Raw genomic sequence first — 21355 nt, 5'->3', positions numbered from 1 at the left:
GAAAAAACATGTTTTTGCTCTAAGGAAGTTATGAAATAAATGCATTTTTTATTTTCAAGGATAATTTATTGAATAATGGTACGAAAAAAATTGATATCGTATAAACTGTGGATAAGCGGTATCGCGCGGCATCAGAGGCGGTCTTAATCATGGCGAGGCTTTGGCAGGAAGATCTTAGCGAGGCCCTTATCTTTTGTGCTAAGGTAAAAATTGCGGATTGACTGTATCAGGGAAACGTCTTGTCGACAGTCCAAAAAAAACGAGCTCCGTCATTAACCAATATCGACCAAACAAAACCGATTTATGTCAAAAAGTGAGGCCCAACGCCGAGCTCCATGTAACACCGAAGACTTGATTTCGACGCCTCCCAATGCGAGGCCAGAGGATGAGCTGCAGGTAAGCATACAGCTAAGAATCGAACGCCAAGTGTAAGCTTGGCTGACGGCTGAACGTCTGGAGCGCCGATTGCGAGGCCGAGCTGCAAGAGAGCAGAGCGAGGGTGCAAGCCGATAAAGACTGAAGCCATAGTGTTAAAGATCTGGAGCTTTCCTGCGGGCGCATTCGTGCGACGCCAAATGCCGAGCTGAAATGGAGCTAAGATCGGATAAGGACCAATGCTCAAGCGTTTTAAAACAGGCAGAAAGTTGAGCTCCAAACAGGGCCAAAAACTTGCAGGTTCAGATAGCGGCTTAATTCCATGCGAGCGGTGCAAGGCCAAAGATTGAGCTGCGAGAGAGCAAAGCTTGAAATTTCAACAGTGGCCAAGTTTAATTGAGACCCGATTCCGACGCCCTTCCATGCGAAGCCAACGGCCGGACATTTGGACGTGGAAACGCTTAATATCTCAAAATTAACCCCATTTTATACCTTTTAAAAACGTTTAACCATGCTTGCAATGGTTAAATTCGCGGTAAATGACGGATGGTTAAAATTAGTTATGCATTGGATCGGTAATCCAAAGATGTGGGTTCGAGTCTCACGTTAGCTAGAGTTGATCACAGTAATTTTTTTTATTGTGATTGACATGTCTAGTGTATATATACAATCTATAAATTGTAATGTGGAACGTTCCACAATAAAAATGGAAGGAAATCAGTATGTTTATTCTAGGCGGATTAGACTCTCGCGCGAGCCACGAGACGAGCCGCGAGCCGCGCCACGAGACGCGGGGTTACAAGCATATTGATGTTAAAATTGATATTAAATAATTTCGTTTCCCCAAGACTAGTAGCGCGGTTACTAGACAGATAAGTTTGCATTTGCCTTCGATATTTTTGAATTATATGGGCCTAAAATACCCTTTGAATGCCTATAAACTATTCGAAGTGGCGCCGTTAATGATCTAAACTGGATTAAAAATATATTATCTGATTCTGAAAGCAGTAGTAACTACCAAGGTCACGCCGATGCCACGCCGATAGCGCAGCGTCGGCGGCGGCGGCGCGAAAATTTTGTCGGCGGCGGCGGCGCGCCGGCGCGGCGCTCATATCTATTGTGTATTCGTTTTAAGGTTTAGCTTTCAATTTTGGGTGCCCCGAAAACCAGCGCAGTGTCTTAGAGACACTGCTTATGCTGAGCGGCATCCTATTTAGTGTACCTTTCTTTAATTAATTTTCTGTTGTACCTAAATAATGTATGTTTTTTACGCCAAATAAATATTTTCTATTTCTATTTCATATTATCTATCCCAGTACACGAAATACTTTTGCTTGCTGAAGTCAGCACTAGTGTGACAAGGGTCCAAGTAGGTACTCCATCCATCCACGCACGACGTGACACGTCCCGCTGATTAAATTAATAAACGGTTTCATCAGCACTAATGAAAATCGAGCGTCTAAGAGCAACATTGATTGAACATTCCTAAAGTTTCTGCCATCGATCACGGCTCAAACTGATTTGATATCAGCATAGACAATATGTTTAATAAGTTTTAGTGTGTAAATTAAGCGTGTACCTTTACACCAGCTACAGCGAACCCTAAAAGCGATAGACAATACGAGTACACGGAAAATCAGCACAGATAAAACACCAAAAAACGCCCTCCGCGCGCTAATAAAGGTTTTGTCTACAAACGCTTGGAAGCTGTTGCCAGTGCCACTTCGATAGCACTCAAAACAAGCGCGTTAGTGTAAGGCCTGAGTGGACGCTCGAGTTCGGCGTGCAGCGGGGCGGGGCGTGCGGCGTGCATGTCAAACAAAAATGCAAGCGTATAGTAGCGGCCTTAGTGCACGCTGGTCAAATCACTTGTGAGCCCGACGCCACGCTGCACGCCCCGCCGAACGCTCCGCTTCGAGCGTCCACTCAGGCCTTACACTTAGAGTGATCTAGGTACTCCAACACACATTGTCTGTGGTATAATTGTCCAATAAACTAGGAATGCCTTCACCGGATTATATGGAGTCTAAATAGAAAACAACCAACGAGGTGCTTCGTTACGTTGATGGGCAATTCCAGTGAATGTTAGTTCGGGAAAACATTTTATTACGCACTTGTTTTCATTACCTACGAAGAAACTAAATCTTCTTCGTAATAATGTCGACTTTTTGTCCATTTAAGATAACTCGGATTTATAAGACTGTTTTTTTATACCGTTTGTCTGATATTTTTTATTTGACTAAGCGAGAGCGAACATTCTTATTATGTCGGTCTGTCGGGACGTTCTCCTCTAAACAACGTATTTCTTAACCGATTCTCTTAATGTTTAGTGAGCAGGATATTTTTTTTTGTCATGGGGCTTCGCCACTTTGAACTGTTACACACAAATTAATATAGAAGTACCTATATAAAAATGTAGCAAATAGAATTTGACTATTCATAGATAAGAGGTAAATTGATTCCTTTTCTACCCGTGCTCGTTCTAAAATACCTTGGAGCTTATGTACTATCGGCCGTAAAAGTGCATGGCGAATTTATCTATAAATTTATTCATAATTTCTCCATTCAATTTCGCAGCTCACTGTACTAGTGAAGGATTGATCTTAAGGAAACCAGACTAGTGATAGTTATTATTATCCCAAACACGTGTTACCTTTGTGTATATGTTACGTTTTGGCACGAGGCAATACTTGTTGGAGGAAATGTTATTACGCGACATATATTATTAACTGGCTTACTCATGTACAAACAATTACCTTAGGATTATTAATAGAGATTGGCCATTATATTTACTATGTCATATACCACACTATATGCGTTCACGATGAAACATTTAGGTAAAGTAGCAATTACTTACTAACCTAATCATTTATTAAAAGAAGACGAATTGTTTTTGAAATGTTGTAAAATACATACCTACTTAGTTCATTTTCGTTCGGTATAGAATTAAATATTCATCTACATTTTCAGATAACACCCACATCCCATTTTCAGCACACGCCATCACATTACTAGGTAGGTAAGTACATCCTGATCAATTAAAGCGATCGTAAAGCAGGCCTACTGAACGGAATGCAGTTCCTCGCGAGTTACTCTACATCTTGGGGAGTAATATAAGGTTGCCACAAATCGAGTGTCGCTGGTGGTAGCTTAATTTCTTGGCAAATTATTGGAACTAATGAGTTTTGGGAAACGATTTTAATTAACAATTTAATGACGAATGTTAATACTTTTGGCAATGAAATCGAATTATAGGATTAGGCTACAACCTAAAACACGAATTTTCATGAAATTTCGTTGATTAGTTTGTATTTTTTGTTTAAAATTTAATGCACAATATAAAAAATTAAGTACAAAATTTTCTACCAGTCAATCATACCTTATTAATCAGATATAAAGTTGAATATCGTTCATACTAGACGGCAGAGACGTTGACAAATTTCTGATATCTAGTTTCTACCAATTACGCGGGTGACTTGGTGTAAAAGAGACCCTACCACTGTAGGTACGTGATATATTCGTTTTCGTTTTCGTGAAAATCAATAGGTAATATCAGATAACACATTTTTTAGCAAAAAATTGTACTCAATCTTAGATAGTTCGCGATATCTAAAAGTATTCTGGCGCTTGTTTGAAGACGTTAATATTTGAAAGTATAAATAAATTACTGAGATATTATTTCTGAATGCATAATTAATATGATAAAAGTGTTTTTATTACTTATCGTCTTAAATTAGAAAGTCCAATGGATTTCAAATTCCAGTTAGCAAAAACCGCTTCAGTGTATGTCTACTTTAGCGACTTGATACTGATACTGAGCTAACTTGATACGGCGTGGAGGTCGCGAAGTACTCTCATTGAGCGCAATTAAAGAGAGAGTAGTTAAAGTAGCGACTTTTGGTTCAAACCTGTGCGTTTTTACGTTTTTAGTACCTATCTATTCATATTCATCTGGCAATATATATAGGAGGAGTATGACTATTTGTTCCATTCCAGGTGTCTCCAGAATAGATTTCAGGCCTCGGAGACGCGTTCTTATAGCTGTGCCGGCTGCGCGAACTGTGTTCTCTACTTGATGCGCTCTTAACGTCAGCACCGGAATGCGATCTGATTGCAGCTTGCTTCTCTTGCTTGACGTTCTGTGAGGTGATGGATGCTAGGCCCTCGAGTGTAACGTAACTTTTGCTATCCGTGTGTGAAATGTAATGTAATAGTACCAATTGTTCTATGTTGTTATGTGTGGTGTTAGTTTCATGACGTATTGGTTTACTGTAATATCATGAAAACGTATTCAAAATTAATATAAATAAATGACGAAACATGATATAAGATGGAAAACTTACCAACAACAGTGAGGTTGTATCTGAAGCTTGTGGTCTGAGTGTTCCTAAAGTCCACCCGACACCGATACACGCCCTCGTCTCGCCGTTTGACGTCGCGCACAAGGAGGGCGGCCGGCGGCGGCGAGGTGGCGAAGTGTGCGCGCGGCCCGAATACTTCTGGCGCGGACCAGTGACGCGCTTCCGAGAGCGGCTTGCCGCGCACGTCGAAACTGTGGACAAAAAGAAAATTGTGATCTGATGGATACCCGATAAGTTGTGCTCTTCAGAAAAAAATATAATGATAATTGTCGTGGGTTAACGCTACAAACTAGGCGTCTCATACCATTATCATCGATTTATTATTAGTTATGGAACTACGAGTATAGAACGCCCTCCCCCTACAATGCTTGCAAGTACCTTGGTGAAACAGAGTAATTCTGCAAGTGCTGAGTATTTTTTGCTACCTAGCTCTTCAATTACCTACCCTGCTAACGATTCCCTCCTTAACTATTTACTTTTAAATTCCAGGTATCTAGAAATATATTTAAAAAAAATGTGATTAAGACAAGATACTTAAGTAAACAAGGAGCTATTAAAGCACCTTAAGTACCTATAGATGCTTCGGGTGATCAGAGGGCTGGCCAATATTTCGCTCAGCGGATCAGCATTACCATCTAGCGGGGCAATGCATCCAGCGTTCTGGGCACCCTACCGAGCAACAACCACATAGGTAAGTAAAAAATATAGTTTTACGTTTTTAATTAAGTTTTTTTTATTATGTTTACCAATTGTATTTTGTCGTATTTATAAAATGTTTATTCAATATACAGTAATGCAATATTTTCATATACGATTTAAATTTTCATATTCAGGCAAGCAATATTGAGCAGGCTACCAAATAGGTCAGATTTGCAGAACTCTACGAAAACAAAACGTTCGGGTGCTCGCATCCGGATCCTCGCAGCATACCAAAAATAAATGAAGGCGGGATACACTGCAGCTGAAATATTTGTCAGCGGCAGCCGCAACCGCACGTCGCTCATTTGTTTCATATTTGATTTTACCCCAAAGGAATTACACGTTACGAAAGCGTGTACTTTCGTTATGTAAATACAGGTAGAAATATGAATAATATACTTTTGTATTCTTTTTCTTCTCCTTTTCCTTTTCCAGTTATTTGGGGTCAGCTCTCCTAATTATGTTTCGCCAATTTTTAGTAATTTCTCTATTAGTTAAAACGATTTTTCACTAAATATAACTTTTTTTCACTGTAAGTAATTATGTCACAGACCAATCTAATAAGTGTGACGAGGCTAGTGTGGAGAAGCGTGTTAAGTAAAAGTTAATTGTGAGTACGCGAAGCCGAGCTAGTGAAGCGAGTTGAAGGGCTTGATCCTGTTGATGATCCTCGAAATGGCTCAAAATATGATTGTGGAGCGATAATCGACTGAAATTACGTAAGTAAACCATTTAAATTCAAGCAGTGGGATGAAAAGAGTTACTAACAACTACAATTCATGTTGGCGAGAAGTTAACAACAAAAAATAAGTACCTAATCAATTGAATAAGTACGTCCATCAAAAACCATAACACATCCTGTTTCAGTTACCCATTGATTCCAACGCGACAAACTCGTCACTGAGCGCGACAATGCGACATGTCGAAACTTATTGGTGACGACAGTCACATTGTCAGACGACACAAAGCCTGAGGCCGGGATCACAATGTAGGGCTTGTTAATGCTAACAAGCATTGACAGCCATAATGCGTGAATGCTTGAAGGTTTGAACTATAGTTATTGTTTATTGTTAAAATCTGGTATGATATTCAGTCTATCAAACGTCATACACAGCTTTACGAGTATGTTACAATTATTGTGTTTACTGTGCTCGAAAAATAAGATCATTAGTTGTACAAATGTCCACAATTTTTATACCCCCGAAAACTACTTTTTCAAAAAAACCCGAAAACACATTTGGAGAATAACGATAATTTTGATATTGATTGAATCAATTAGTAGGTACAAATTTCTGTGACAATGTTCAAATTACCTACTTACACTTTTAATTGAGATGAAAATTCGAGATCGATTGACAAAAAATGTTGTCAATAAAACTCATTTAAAATGAGCAGAATCTTCTTCTTCTTCCTCGTCATGAGGTCGTTCTTTTGTGCACCAAGGCTCTACATTCTGTACGATTTTCCGCCTTCCTAATAAGAGGTGCCTGTGTGTGTGTGTTCCTAATAAGAGGCCCTGGCAAGTCTTTACAATGTGCACCCAGCGGGTCGGAGGATATCCACGGCGACCGGTCTGGCCTAGTGGGTAGTGACCCTGCCTGCTAAGCCGATGGTCCTGGGTTCGAATCCTGGTAAGGGCATTTATTTGTGTGATGAACACTAATATTTGTTCCGGAGTCATGGATGTTTTCTATGTATATAAGTATGTATTTATCTATATAAGTATGTATATCGTAGCCTAGCACCCATAGTACAAGCTTTGCTTAGTTTGGGGCTAGGTTGATCTGTATCTGTGTAAGATGTCCCCCAATATTTATATTTATCCACTACCCCATCCTTTATCCACCATGTCAACCATAATGCGCTCTTCAAAGTTGTCAGGCACCCGTCTGGCAGCAGAGTCGTCTGGCGTCTTGGAGCAGAATCTGCTGTTAGGCACATGCACACATAAGTACAACTTTTATGTTAATAAATTATGTATTTCGTATTTTAGGATTTTATATTGTTTTCTTTCCAATCTTGTTTCCTTTATATTTATTTTTGGAATCGGTCAAAAACGTCAATTCATAAATATTTATTCATCCTCTTCACTACGATTTGAATCTAAAACTAAATTCGAGCCGCCTTTTCGGGCGGGAGTCCACCATAGCCAATAACAATAATCCGTTATTCAGCCCCGGGTCGTATGAAAGCGAATAATATTGCGCAGCGCGACAATTCTGACGCCGATGCGATTTGAATGCTTTTATAGTGCTTTCTGTTCTAAGCTTGATTTTTATAAGGCATCGTAAAACGTACAAGCGATGGTTAATGCATTTATAATGATCTTTTGGTAAGCAAATCGTGAGTAAATTAAATCTCTTTTATATCACGTTTATACGGCCCGTAATGGTAAGCAGTCACCGTAGCCTATGGACGCCTGCAACTCCAGAGGTGTTACATGAACATCGCCGACTCTAAATAAATAAATAAGTTGCATTAATCTGTGAAAAAAATCTTAAGTCCTCGATACGATACGCATTACCCTAGTGTGTCGTTGAGACTAATGGCCCAAAGTCTTCTGTAGAAGGTACCTACCTAAATAGTTTATTGTTTCGTTATTATTTTTTGCTGTGACTTTAGTTTCAATCTTTTTAACAGTTTTCATACTGAGCAAGATATAACGACAATAATTTAATCGGCAACGAAAGCTTGTCGAATATATCTCCAGATGCGCAGACTCAGCGATCTATCACTCCCGCCGGGACCAAAGCTACGTAATATTTTTAAAAGCAATGCCAATAAATTCCCCAAGTATTTTTCTATAAACATCTTAAATTTCTAAAACCTTTTTAAGCGGATCGCCGGAAAGTTTCCGTACCAATAATCCTACTAAATCAATAGAAAACAGAACTTAAAAAACCCTCGGCTATAATTTAAAAAAGATTAGCTTTAAGTCTCCGTTAGCCATTTCGAAAACCCTGATGAAAATACGTAATACTACTTTATTACAACACCGTTATATAAACGTGTTACATTGTTATCAGTCTATGATTTTATTTAGGTCAGTAAGGGAATTTCTTTTCTATTTTCAGCTGACGGGTTTGATGACAGCTATCGTTTGCTTCATGCCTATCGGAGCTGTAGAAAAACTGCGAACGACGGCCGATTTGGGCGGATTGTTATTTGAGCGCGAGAATTGAGATGCCGGAGGCTTAGTTTTTACCAACGATCCGCAAACAAACGGGCCTTTTATCGCTCAATTTGCAGCAGTGTGCCAAACAAATAGAACTAATCTGATAATACTCAAATATGGAATTATTTAATGTCAAATATTTGCGGGACACCAAATCGGGAGTCGTGGAAATCAAGGGGAAAGGCCTTTGCCCAGCAGTGGGACACTCAGATAGGCTAGGTATATTTGCGGGACTGCAACGCTTTAAATCCGGGCTTGTTTTTGCGCAGGTAAATAAAGGAAGAAAGTCATTTCGCTCGCCGCGGCCGGCGGATTAAGCTGTAACCTCACATAACTAACCCGGAAAGCATGGGCCATGGTAATTTACTACTGCCGTTTGCTGTAATGCATGCGGGCATGTCTATTCATGAATCTTACAATCGGTTTTGTGCAGTTTGGAAATGGAAACCACAAATACGTGGGCAGCTGATTTGTGTACAAATAATACCATATGCATGTAATTTCTGTGTGAAATATAGTTTTTTTTTATTAATAGGCTCAGATTCTACCGACTGCGTCAAAATACGCAATACCTCATTAAGCAAAAATACGTCCAGCAATGACTACCCCGAGGATCTCCACAAGAACCTACCTATCATGTGATGCCCTTGTCCAGCGCTTCTCTATAATCTTTAACAAATCAGTAACTACACCTCGGTGGCTGACTTCACTGATAAACCTTTCTTTTCTTTCCGTTCACTAACACTTGAGCCTGGCAAAACTTTCTGCGCTATTTTATCGTTGCCCTTGATTGTTCTGCAGAATTTATTTCATTATTATGTACATTATTAAAATATTATGCTATAAATAAATGTTATAGATATACTTAGGTACCTAACTACTATAACACGATAATATACTTCACTTTGTTTTGAAGCTTTATAGTACAAGGGCTTTGTAGTTAAAGGGTGTTGTAGATTTGGATAAGTCCAAGGCAAGGTTAGGGTCCGCGATGTTTGCCGTCCCCGGCTCAGCGGAGGGCCGCATTACAATAAACAAGGGTAAAATTAAGTGCCAGTGCCCTCCATAAATCAGGAGCCCACATGGCCTATGATTTTAATGTAATCGCTAGAAACGTTCAAAAGCCACGGGCATAAAGGAAGCGAACACGACTGCATATTAGCCATAAAGGAGATTACGCCAGAAAAAAATATAGAGGCGTACCGTTTTTTCAGTCATCGGGAAGGCACCGCTTTTATTTTTATGCAGATTAGCTTTTTCATTTTAATGTCGAGTGACATTGTTTTACTGAGAGAGCACGTGCGCGGATAAAGAATTGTTCTTTACAACTACAACGTACAATGGGAATAGTCGTTACTTTTGCGGATACGAGCGTGTTCTTGTGAAGCTTCGTGTAAATAAAAATGTGCATGTTATAGCGTCCTGTTGTTGTATTCCAATCACTTACCTACTGAACGACCGAATCGAAGTCTCAAGTGTAAAACAAGGGTATGTCGGTGTGTCAGTGCTTGTATTTGCGTTCTTAAAGTTCGCTGACAAATGATTTCCCGGGATAGTTCTGCTAAATGTACGAAAACTTTAGTCAATAACATGTTGTTAGCCTATTTTGCTAACAACACGGTTGTCAAACCAAAAAAAAATCTAATTTTTAGGCCAAAAATACGCCGCTTTATGTTGAGATACCTACGATAACATTGATGAGACGCTATTTCTAGCTATGTGGATATTTTTTGTGCAGCCAAACAGCGCTTTATTGCTCATAATAACACAATGATTTTGGCTCCAGTACTTATAAACGGCTACTAGCAGCACTGTTGCAAGCATTATATCAGATGTAGCATTATCATCCTCAGTAGGGCATTTATTCCACAACCGGAGAATGGGGGGAAAGCCGTACAGTATGCGATCATTTAGGTTCCAGGGTGTGAGGACGAAAGCCCTGCCGACGGCGTTCGGTTTGTTGGTGCCACTGGTACTTACTTTATACTGGTTTATTGTTGTCGTTGCACGTAATTAGTAGGAGTCACGTTGCCTGTTGTGGCCAGGTGCCGAACAGACATCAAACATTATCGTTAACTTGCGCAACCATAATGGAACAATCAAAGCAATTTAATACCTTTGGTGTTTTTACATCCAGGGTATATTCTCGATATGCCTTGTTAAAATAGTATTATACGTAATATGTTTCATATGATGCACCTAAAATGTGCGAGCGAAAAGCAATGCTGTCAAATTGAGGTTGCTGTTTATGTTGTTTCAAAATTTGGCTCCTGATGATGCCTTTATCACGTGTTATCTGGAAATACATAATTACGTAATGGATTATTATTACGTACCTAAGTACGATTTATGTCGCACTGAATACAAAGGATTAAATCGATTTTTAGTTACTTATTAATTTTTTTATCGCGCAGTTCTTCATGTTTTTAAGCACGCAATAAAATAAAATCTTGTATAGAATGTGAACAAAAACAAATACTATTAATGCATATACTTTATTTGCCTCGCGTATTATTTCTAAAAATATAACTCAATATAGCAGAGTCTAATTCCCGCGTGGCGCCTTCACTTCGCGAGCATATTAGAGTCGCCTTCGTCACACTATTCTTGCACGAATTATTCCCAACGGGTACCCGCAATGTTTACCCAAAGAAAAGAAAGAAAATACCTCTAGGAAAGCCGCATTTCAAATTCCAAGACTCGGTACCCTAAAACTCATCTCGCAATTATAGATTTATCAAAAAACTTCCCTCGAAACTTTCCTTCTGGAATTAAAAAAAATACGTTTTCCCTCGAATAATTCAGGTAGCCGAGAGGGAATAACTCGGCCCACGCCTCCGGATTTTAACAAAAGAAAAATCTAATTACTGTGTTGAGAGCGCTCTTCATTATAAAGTTTTTGAGTAATGTGATCTTAATTAGCGCCTGCCGTCGCTTCTGCCGATGTATATGCGGATTGGAGCGAGAAATCCACTTTTTAAAATTATTGCAAACTTTGTATCGCACGGATTTTGGTTCAAATTCAGTTTCGTTAGGTAACAGTTTAATTTTGTTAATGTGTTGTTTTTTAACGCGAACTTGTGATTACTCCGACTGGTTTAGACACTTTAATTATTCTCGGAAAGAGTTAAACGTTGCATACAGAGGTTTTTGCGCTTTTTACAGACTTAAATACGAGCTACAAATAACATTCGGTACACCCATTCCATTCATAATGTGTCCATGCCATTTTGAAGCTCGCTGTACATTGTATATATATGTCGGCGGCCGATCGTAAGATCAGGCACAACGTGAAATTCCTAGGCATATCGTGAAACGTGAAAATCTTTGACCCGTTCCCTGAGTTCCCGTTCCTACGCGGGGCTCCTATTTCTGGGCAGTTTGCCCTTCGGGCATCTAAAGCAATCTAACGAACCTATCCTACCTATATATTGGTTTAATGTCACTATCGTCAAAACATTACACAGGAACATTACGATCTGCCTGATCTTACGATCGGCCGCCGACATATACATGTGTATTACGTATTGTGTTTACTTTCCAATAACTTTAGACGACAATTATTCAGCCATAACCATTCTACCTACCGCAGCCTTATTCGTTATTGATACACTTCCTGATTTCGGGATGCTTCCGACTTGTTTTGCCGAATATTTATTCGGGATAGTAAAAAGTGACGCGCCTCGCATTTAATCATGGCGAAGAAACGTTGATTTATCGCTGTGACGAGTTTGAGACAAAGGATCTTAATTTGATGCCGTATTTGAAGTGGAAAAAACAAACTTTTCAACGAGTTTTCGGCAAAATATTTATAATGACTAAAGTGACCAAATAAATTAATAAATTAGACATTATTTTGGGTGTAGGGTGTAGGTTACCATGGATTAGATAAATTATAGTAAATAAATTAACTTTTAGGCAGGTATAGGCCTTATCTTCGCAAAATTATAAATAATAAGTATAAAATACATAATAAATTAACCCGTGGAGCACCCTACCAAGACACATGTGATGGTAACTCCATACTATTGTTGGTTCTGGAGGCTCCACAGGTTAATTAAGCTTTTTGTTTCTTGCAAGTAAATTGTCTACATACACATTTTTACATAATAATAAAATAAATAATTTATAATGTGTTTATATGTATTTTTTATTGTTTTGTGTTTTTTTTTTACTTTTATTCATATTATAAATAACCTAATCTAAGAAATTAAATTAATAAAGAAATAAATAATAATTACATTTTACTTACATTTAATTTTAATTACATTTTTACATACCTAATGTTTTTATCTCTGTTTGTTTACATCGTTACACAGTTTCGTTTGGGTCAATCCGTGCAAGTTTTTCACCAAATCTTGGTTTATCGTCGAGGTGCGAGTGTAAAATTGTTTAGTAGTTGAATGTAAGATGTCGTATCGTGAGTGATCTGCCCGAGGCGGGACATTAGCGGTGATGGAGCGGCGACGCGTGACTCGAGCACCGACTCTAAAAGGCAAGCGAAAGCGAAGCATATAGGTATAAGTATATAGAGAGAAAAGAAACGGCATTTTGGTTTGGTGGGCGAAATGTCTAATTTCTTTAGTAGCAAAAAACTGAAGAGGAACAAGCGACAGCGATGATTATATTTCTTCTAAATTAGTGGATATAGTACCTCCTTTAATCAAACCTATTAAGTTAGTTGGCTTTTCATGAAATTTTGTAGCTAATCAAAATTATTGAGGTATAAAATAACTGGACTTCGTTTTTCAGAACCAAGTTCAGCTGTGGTTTACACCGGGCGCGGCTCGCCTTAAGGAGCGCTTGTGCGGTGCACTCCCATAAATAATCAAAATGAAATTATACCACCTATTTAATATATTACTATTTAAGATCTATCGTAAAAAACTCAATAAGTACCAATTAAAAATAATAACCTTTATTCATTATAAGTTTATAGACAGCTCACCACTTCCTACTCGGCGTAATTTCATAGAAATCAAAGGTATAACGCGCGAAGCGGAGCGCTTTGGATTGCGCTCCTATGGAAAAGATTTAGTACATTCGATCAATAAGAAATTCAATAAGAGCGAAAGAGGAGTTTCGCCACAGCTCCGCACGTGAAACAGAAAATTTTCTATGAGGGAACAGGCAAAATCGGAGCGGCGCTCCGAGCCCGGTTGACCTTGCGCGCGCATACCGCGCGCCATGTTGATGTTGCTGTTGTCACTTGTTTCTAAACAGACCTTAGTCAATTTTAAAGGCGGGAAAGCAATTTTGGCTTTTTTTCATTCTAAATAATGAAACAAGAGTTTAAACAGTGAAAGCACATAATTTGTTTGTTGTGAGGTGTTTCAAAATTAATGAATTTAACGTGAGAATGTGAATATCTGGCAAAAGCTGAGATTGGTACCCATTGCCTATACCGTTATAAAAATTTTGTGCATGTTTTTGTATAATTGTGAAATGAAGATGGTTTTTCTCGTGTATTTTTTTTGTGGTACTTGTGGCAATAAAACATTTTTTTATTTTATTTTATTTTATTTTAAAAAGTTTACAAAATCGACTCGAGTTAAATTATGGACGACCTTGAACTTTCGTAACAATGTTAGTCAAAAACAAAAACTTATATATTTTTAAATCAGATCAATATGCAAAAACACCGTGGTTGTGTTGTGTGAATGTGATAAAAGTAACTAGCTTATTTTGTTTTTCGTGTTACTTATATGGTTTGTGTTTGGCGCGGGCGCGGGCGACGTGCGGTGAGTTTGTTTGGACCGAAATAGGTGTGTTAACAATTTAGCACATCTTTCCATAAAATTTAAATAAAAACATTATATCCATTTGTAAAATGAACTGCAGTTGGCGTCTATCGGTCGTCAAGATATTCTATGATACCGAAAATCTATGAGAGAGTTCAATGACCGGGTGGACGGAAACCGACATCTTGCGACGGTTAATTGAATGTGTAGGTTTAGTTTTTGTTTTTTATTGTGAGTGAACACCCATAATACATAGCTACCAGCCGCCGCTGGTTTACACCGCTCCCGCTCGCAACTCTTGCCCGCATCATATTTTTTACAGGATCCGTGTTGTTTTATTTCCCCCGGAGGCCTGGGGCTCATCCCGTATTCCGGCCGCCGCTCGCCGTCACTCGCAAAACGACGATCCACTCCGAGCCCCTTTGTCAATTTGCCGCTCACCCCTTCTTGCGCGGCAACTAGCCGCGTGGCCGCGGGCAATGTCGCCACGACGTGACGTCACGATCGCGTCAAATCATGCGTGACACGTTGCCACTTTTAGGCACGCGTCAACGCCTGACGTGCTGTCAGCTGTAGGTATTACTCTAATTGAATAGCAAACTTTTCATCTCACCTCTTTGTAACCGAAAATAATTCTTACACTTGCGCCAGCTTACGGTGCGCGTAGTTCTTTTCTCTATCAACAAATATCTTACAGGTGAAAATAAATGTTATGTGAAAGGTTGGTAAATACAACCGCGCTATTCGGAAAATAAGATCCGTTCTAGAGAAGAGAACGATACGATATTTACTAGATACCAACTAGTTTAGATTTCAACTAGATATCTTTTGCAGCACAATTCGGGCATACAATGTCTTTTTTACGTTAAATTACCTATCGTTTTAAGATCGTTTCAAAATCGTTTAGAGATCTAAAAATACAGAACGAGACGTTTTAGACATTGTGAAAATCTTTCAAGAGTATCTCCAGAATCGCGGAAATGTCAAATTTGACAGGCTAGATCTTAAAAATATCGTGGTCGTATCTTGGTGATGTATAATAGATATCTAGTTCAAAATTCGAATCGGGCCCCAAGTCAATATTTCGAAAAGAATAAAGTTTAACGAAACCTCACTATATTCATATTCATATTTTATTGATAAAGTTAATTAGGTACATGTCAGGACTAAGTACATAAAATAAAATTACATTTCACTAAATGTAAACATAATCGATTAAATCATCACTGTGGAAATGTTCTAGTAAATTTCAGGTCACGTACAGAGAAACATACCTAAGCTCCTATTTTAAGGAGGTCGAGCGCTCGTTATGTTTATGATTGGTGTCTCTCACTTTTTTCTGCACCGCTGCTGATAAGTCGGGATGTAAAAAACTCGCTTTGAACAAGCCAGCTTTCAAACACGAGGCTCAAAGGAATTTAAACATACCGAAGCTGCCGAGCGCCGATTATCTTGAGCTCCTAAAATGGAATTGATAGACATTTATGTAATAGACTATACATTTTAATGTAACTTCCGAAGCCATATATTGTGCTCGATGTCTCTATAGACTGAAATAGATTGGATAACGTTGTGCCTTCTTACCGTAATGGTTTGTTTTATCTTACGGAGTTGAATGCCGGCCAACGACTTATCTCGTAGGTTTTTGCGCGAGCAGATGCGCTATCGTTGGATTGTTGGAAAGCATTCGTGATAAATCTTTATCAAGATTCATTTAGGCAATCATCCCTGAGCGAGTGATAACGTTTGTTTGGTAAATTTAGAAAACACGTTGTATCTCCATGTGCTAATTAAAGTGTCCATCATTTTGTACATGGATGGAGTGAATAAATACGCCCGCTTATCGACAAGCAAAATAATGTTCAAAGCAATTTGTTTCATATCACTGTCAACGGCAAGCACACGCGCGACAGTTTAACAATACGCTTAAAATTTAATTACGAAATCATATCACAGGAGAGAAAATGTGGGCTGGCCTTACGTGCGTACAAAAAATGATTTTAAGTTATGTTCTCGACAGCTTCCTGCTATAAAATTGAATATTTACACAGATACAATTTTGGGAAGCTACTAAACTACACCACAGCAACAATATAATATTTCAGTATTGAAATATATTGTTTGGTAAAATAATATTGCTTTTTATTTTTGTTCAAACCACATTTTAATATTTACCCTTCATTTCTTCTCATATTACAGCGCCCACCCAGGTTTCGAGGTTTATATAAGTAAACATCGATTTTGAGGTTTTACTGTATAAAAAAAGGCGTCAGCACGCATTATCGGTGGGAACCAAATCATATATACTTATCGACGCCCCTATACGAGTCAGAAAACACCTCCTGTCAAAACATGAGGGAAACTTTGATCTTCGCGTGACTGTACTTCATTTTCATATTTGTTTATCAAATATGGAAGGGAGCGACACTGGTAGTTAGGGCGAAGGTATTCTAGTTGAATTGCAAATTTAAACATGACGCCTGTTCATCCCTGCCGAGGCCTTCCCTGGCGGCTCCTTAACCGAGTGCCGCGAATATACGACTGACATCCGACGCAAACACCTAAGGCTTTATTTTACCTCGTGTTTGTTTTTAGAAATTCACCGGCTTTCGCGTCTTTTTATAGTGTCCCAGCGTTACGAGTTTTTCATGAATGAAACGGATACGTTTCGTTTTGTTAAGAAACGGTTATTAAAATAACGGGTAGCTTCGTGTAAGGTGGTATATAGTTTATGATACACGTCATATAAAAATATATGCCATTTTAAAGAGACAAAATTCAGATTTATCCTATCAAACAGAACATTCAAATAATATTACGTTACATGACAATCATGACAGTATGTATGTATAAACGAACAAGTTAATTCCGGTCCGATAGCCACAGCTTTTTTACAGACAGTTCTCAGATTCATTAATAGTTTCGTCTTGCAAATCGCAATGAGGTCGACGCAACTCAAACAAACGCTGAAAATATTGAATTAGGTGGGTATACACATTGAGTTATCGTGGGATTCCAAATTTTTCACTATGTACGCTTTAAACCATTTTTAAAAACACAATTATTTCAACAGAAACTGTTACCGAAAATAACGTTCAGTTCTTGTTTCTCCTTCTAGAGAATCCCGGGGAATACTTCAAATTTGCAATTCACTTTAGATGATAATAGCTGTGAGCTTATTTCGCCGGGCGAAAGAGTTTTTCTTCCGATAATATTGAATGTTTAAAGGCGCGCCATTGTTATTGCTGTTTAATCTCGGCGAGCCAGCTTCGCTCGATTGGTATCGCAGTCGATATTGCGATAGTTTGGATATTTGAGAATCTACCTGTATTCTGATTGAATTCGAAATTCAAATGCTTGTATGCCTTTAAACCATAGAAGGTAGGATCCTATAGAAGTGGTATACGCGTGCCTCCGTGAGGGACAAAACATACGCAATGCGACACTATGATTGGTCGAATTGATTTGTTGCCCACCATAATCCATACTAATTTACGGTGGGGAATAAAAAAAATGTGAGACAGTGACAAGGACAAACAATAATAGCGCTTTCGCTGCTACTTCTACTGAAAGATACATAAGACTATCCCGTTCGGTTATTTCCCCCCACCCCTCATGCCCTATCCAGTTAAAATACTAGATTCATGCTTTAAACGGATTTATTTAACTAAAACTCGGTTCTAGAGACAGACCCTGCTGATAGACAAGCAGAGTAATGGACGGACAAGCGTAGACGCCGGAAACTTACTACAATATGTATATTATGTAATATGTTTCCACTTCTACTAAGAAAAAACCGTCCAAGTGCAAGTCGGACTCGCGCACGGAGGGTTCCGCACCATCAACAAAAAATAGAGCAAAACAAGCAACAAAAACAAGCAAAAAAACGGTCACCCATCCAAGTACTGACCCCGCCCGACGTTGCTTAACTTCGGTCAAAAATCACGTTTGTTGTATGGGAGCCCCACTTAAATCTTTATTTTATTCTGTTTTTAGTCTTTATTGTTATAGCGGCAACAGAAATACATCATCTGTGAAAATTTCAACTGTCTAGCTATCACAGTTGGTGAGATACAGCCTGGTGACAGACGGACGGACGGACGAATAGCGGAGTCTTAGTAATAGGGTCCCGTTTTTACCCTTTGGGTACGGAACCCTAAAAACGGATGTTTTTGTTGTTTTTGTAATCGAACGAGCGAGCGAAGCGAAGCGAAGCGAAGCGAAGTTCTTACAATCAACTTTGTCGAACGAGCGAGCGAAGCGAAGCGAAGTTCTTACAATCAACTTTGAACATGCGGCTGGCTAGCGGTACGTCCCGGCATTTCGATGTTTTTAAGCTGAACTGTCAGAAGATAGTTTGATACACAATAACTTAAGTAAATTTGTTCTAATTTAAATGAAATTGGGTAAACGTGTAGAAGAGCTTAGAAGGCCAAAAAGCTGTTTGTGAGGTGTCTTGCTATTCTGGTCTATTTATTTGCAAGAAAGTATGGTCGAGTTTGGTATCAAATGAAAGTCCTCGGCTTACACTTTTATAATATCGTTTTTAAATTTACCACTTTGAAATAATTAGCAAGATAAAAATAAAATAGAATAAACATAATATAGGTTTGACATTTGACAGGAAATATTTCGGATTACCACAGATACAGTATCAGTTAAGGGCTCCACAGACCTTGCAATAAATCGTACGCGGTTTTCGATCCTTTGACGACTGCATTCAATTGATATTTTTGGAGAACCGCGAGTTCTCAGTTCGGGGCGAACTACTAGTTATTATATTAGCGCATAAGTGCAGTAATTCCGGAATCCTGATAAAATACCGAAATATTCGATCGATATTTACGATATTAAAATATTATAACGGAATTGAAGAGTGCCAATATCGAGATATCGGAATTCCGGCGTTAGAACTTTTAAGTTTCTGCGAATGGTTATTTATTTTAATAAAGATCCGGAGCCAGGAACTGATTTTACCCTAAAAAATTGTTAGGGTACCTACTTTATATTCACCGGTACCTCTTCTTCTTCCTCGCGTTGTCCCGGCATTTTGGACACGGCTCATGGGAGCCTGGGGTCCGCTTGGCAACTAATCTCAGGAATTGGCGTAGGCACTACTTTTTACGAAAGTGACTGCCATCTGACCTTCCAACCCAGAGGGTAAATTAGGCCTTATTGGGATTAGTCCGGTTTCCTCACGATGTTTTCCTTCACCGAAAAGCGACTGGTAAATATCAAATGATATTTCGTACATAAGTTCCGAAAAACTCATTGGTACGAGCCGGGGTTTGAACCCGCGACGTCCGGATTGCAAGTCGCACGCTCTTACCGCTAGGCCACCAGCGCTTCATTCACCGGTACCGGTAGTAATATCGGATTTAAATACCGCTTTTGAGAATCGCCCGATATTGAATGCCCTAGTCGCTATGGGACCTCATGTTATTGTTATTGTGACAAATTAGGTACCTACGTAAAATAAGTACGTAACGAAGAAGCTCTCCTATCAGATTCCTAAACCGTACCTTCACTTCTTCCCACCATAATTCCAAAAACAGACAGAAAATGACAATATAAGTAATCGTAATTAATTTACTATCCACAATTAATCTACACGTTTAAGTACACGTGGGGCGGTATCTATTTTAAAACTACCAATATTAGCCTTGATGGGTTTGAAGTAAATTGAATGTAATTACAGGGCAGTCAATATAAATGGGCGTTACGTTTTATTAAAATTAGAGTATCAAGATTTCATTAAAGTCAAAGTTCGTCGTAACTAGAGACAAATAAAGAATAAGATAATACTATACCGGGATGTGGCCTGTAATAGGAACAAATTAAACTATAGGCTGTACTCCTCAACCTGACCAACACTTGTTCAGCAACTTTTAAAAATAAATTGTGTTTTAATTTTTAGTACACTTTAAAGTTTATTCTAAGACGCAATGTATTGCGAATTTTGTTATCTTCAAGGCGTGTCAATCACGATGATAATGGCGTACATTGAAAGTAATAATTAATTAGTATGAAAAATAGGATGCATTCTAGCGGGATTGGCGGGATATTGCTCAGCACAAGGAGGATTGGAAAGGGAGAGGGGAGGCCTTTGCCCAACAGTGGACACACATAGGCTAAAAAAAATGAAAAATAGGAAGTCACTTCATATTTTTTCTAGTTGTTGAACAACATGTCGGGTGTATAGCCTACAGTTTAATTTTTGCTCCTATTACAGGTCCTTACACCCAGTAGGTAATAAGCTCCATAAAAATTATGATTATTTTAAATCACTTTGTCTCTAGAACGTAATAAAATTACTTCCACACTGATATCTAGGTTGAAATAATCCTCTTAGGTACTTTGCCTTTACTTTTGTAAAATTGTATCCTAACTTTTATTGTAAAATACTAAGATACTACTAAAACAGATTATAGTGATTATCAGAGGTCATCACTATAATCTGTATCAGGGTATCATAAATGCTGTAAATATAGGATATTCGTTAGTATTTTTTAAGTGGTACGTACACCACGTACCACTTGCAATGATGATAATTGCTTCTTTGTAGGAAGATAGTCATCTTTTAGGGCATTCCACAAAAAGTAGATTCGTTAGGGACGTGACGCGTATGCATATGGCAGCGTCCTTAATAACCTGCAGATATCAGTTTTATATACCGTTTAATTTAAAGCTAATTTATCAAACGTCATCAAGCCAAATATCGGCTTCTTACCTTTATCAGAAGTGTTAAATACGGTCATGTATCTACCCGAAATTTTCCAGTCATCAGTCTATATTACTTAACCGTCTTCATTATAACTTTGTTCCTACTAATTGTACTTAAACAACAAAGCAGGCGTCAGCAGTTCGTTCATTTGTTTTACGGCGTCGTACGTGATTGTAGCTCATAAAATATACAAGTTTGAGCTAGAACTGTAGAACTGGCTTAATAAAGATGGTTTTTATGACACAGCGAGCTTTAGCTGAAGTGACAGACGCTCACTTGG

At 38.6% G+C, this 21355-nt stretch overlaps 1 protein-coding gene across 2 annotated transcripts in view; it reads right to left on the bottom strand.

Moving 5' to 3' along the window:
• LOC134647777 (nephrin) overlaps positions 1 to 21355 on the bottom strand; it is a 514499-nt gene that overhangs the window by 239855 nt on the left and 253289 nt on the right. For both annotated transcript variants that reach the window (XM_063502080.1, XM_063502081.1), the window contains exon 3: positions 4719 to 4927. In XM_063502080.1, coding sequence (XP_063358150.1) covers positions 4719 to 4927 — 209 coding nt within the window. The remainder of the gene's footprint in view (positions 1 to 4718; positions 4928 to 21355) is intronic.

This window comes from Cydia amplana, chromosome 5 (genome assembly GCF_948474715.1).
Source record: "Cydia amplana chromosome 5, ilCydAmpl1.1, whole genome shotgun sequence".
NCBI classification, from domain to species: domain Eukaryota; kingdom Metazoa; phylum Arthropoda; class Insecta; order Lepidoptera; family Tortricidae; genus Cydia; species Cydia amplana.
The sequence above is the reverse complement of the archived record's forward strand: the minus strand, read 5'-3'. Positions and strand labels throughout refer to the sequence as shown.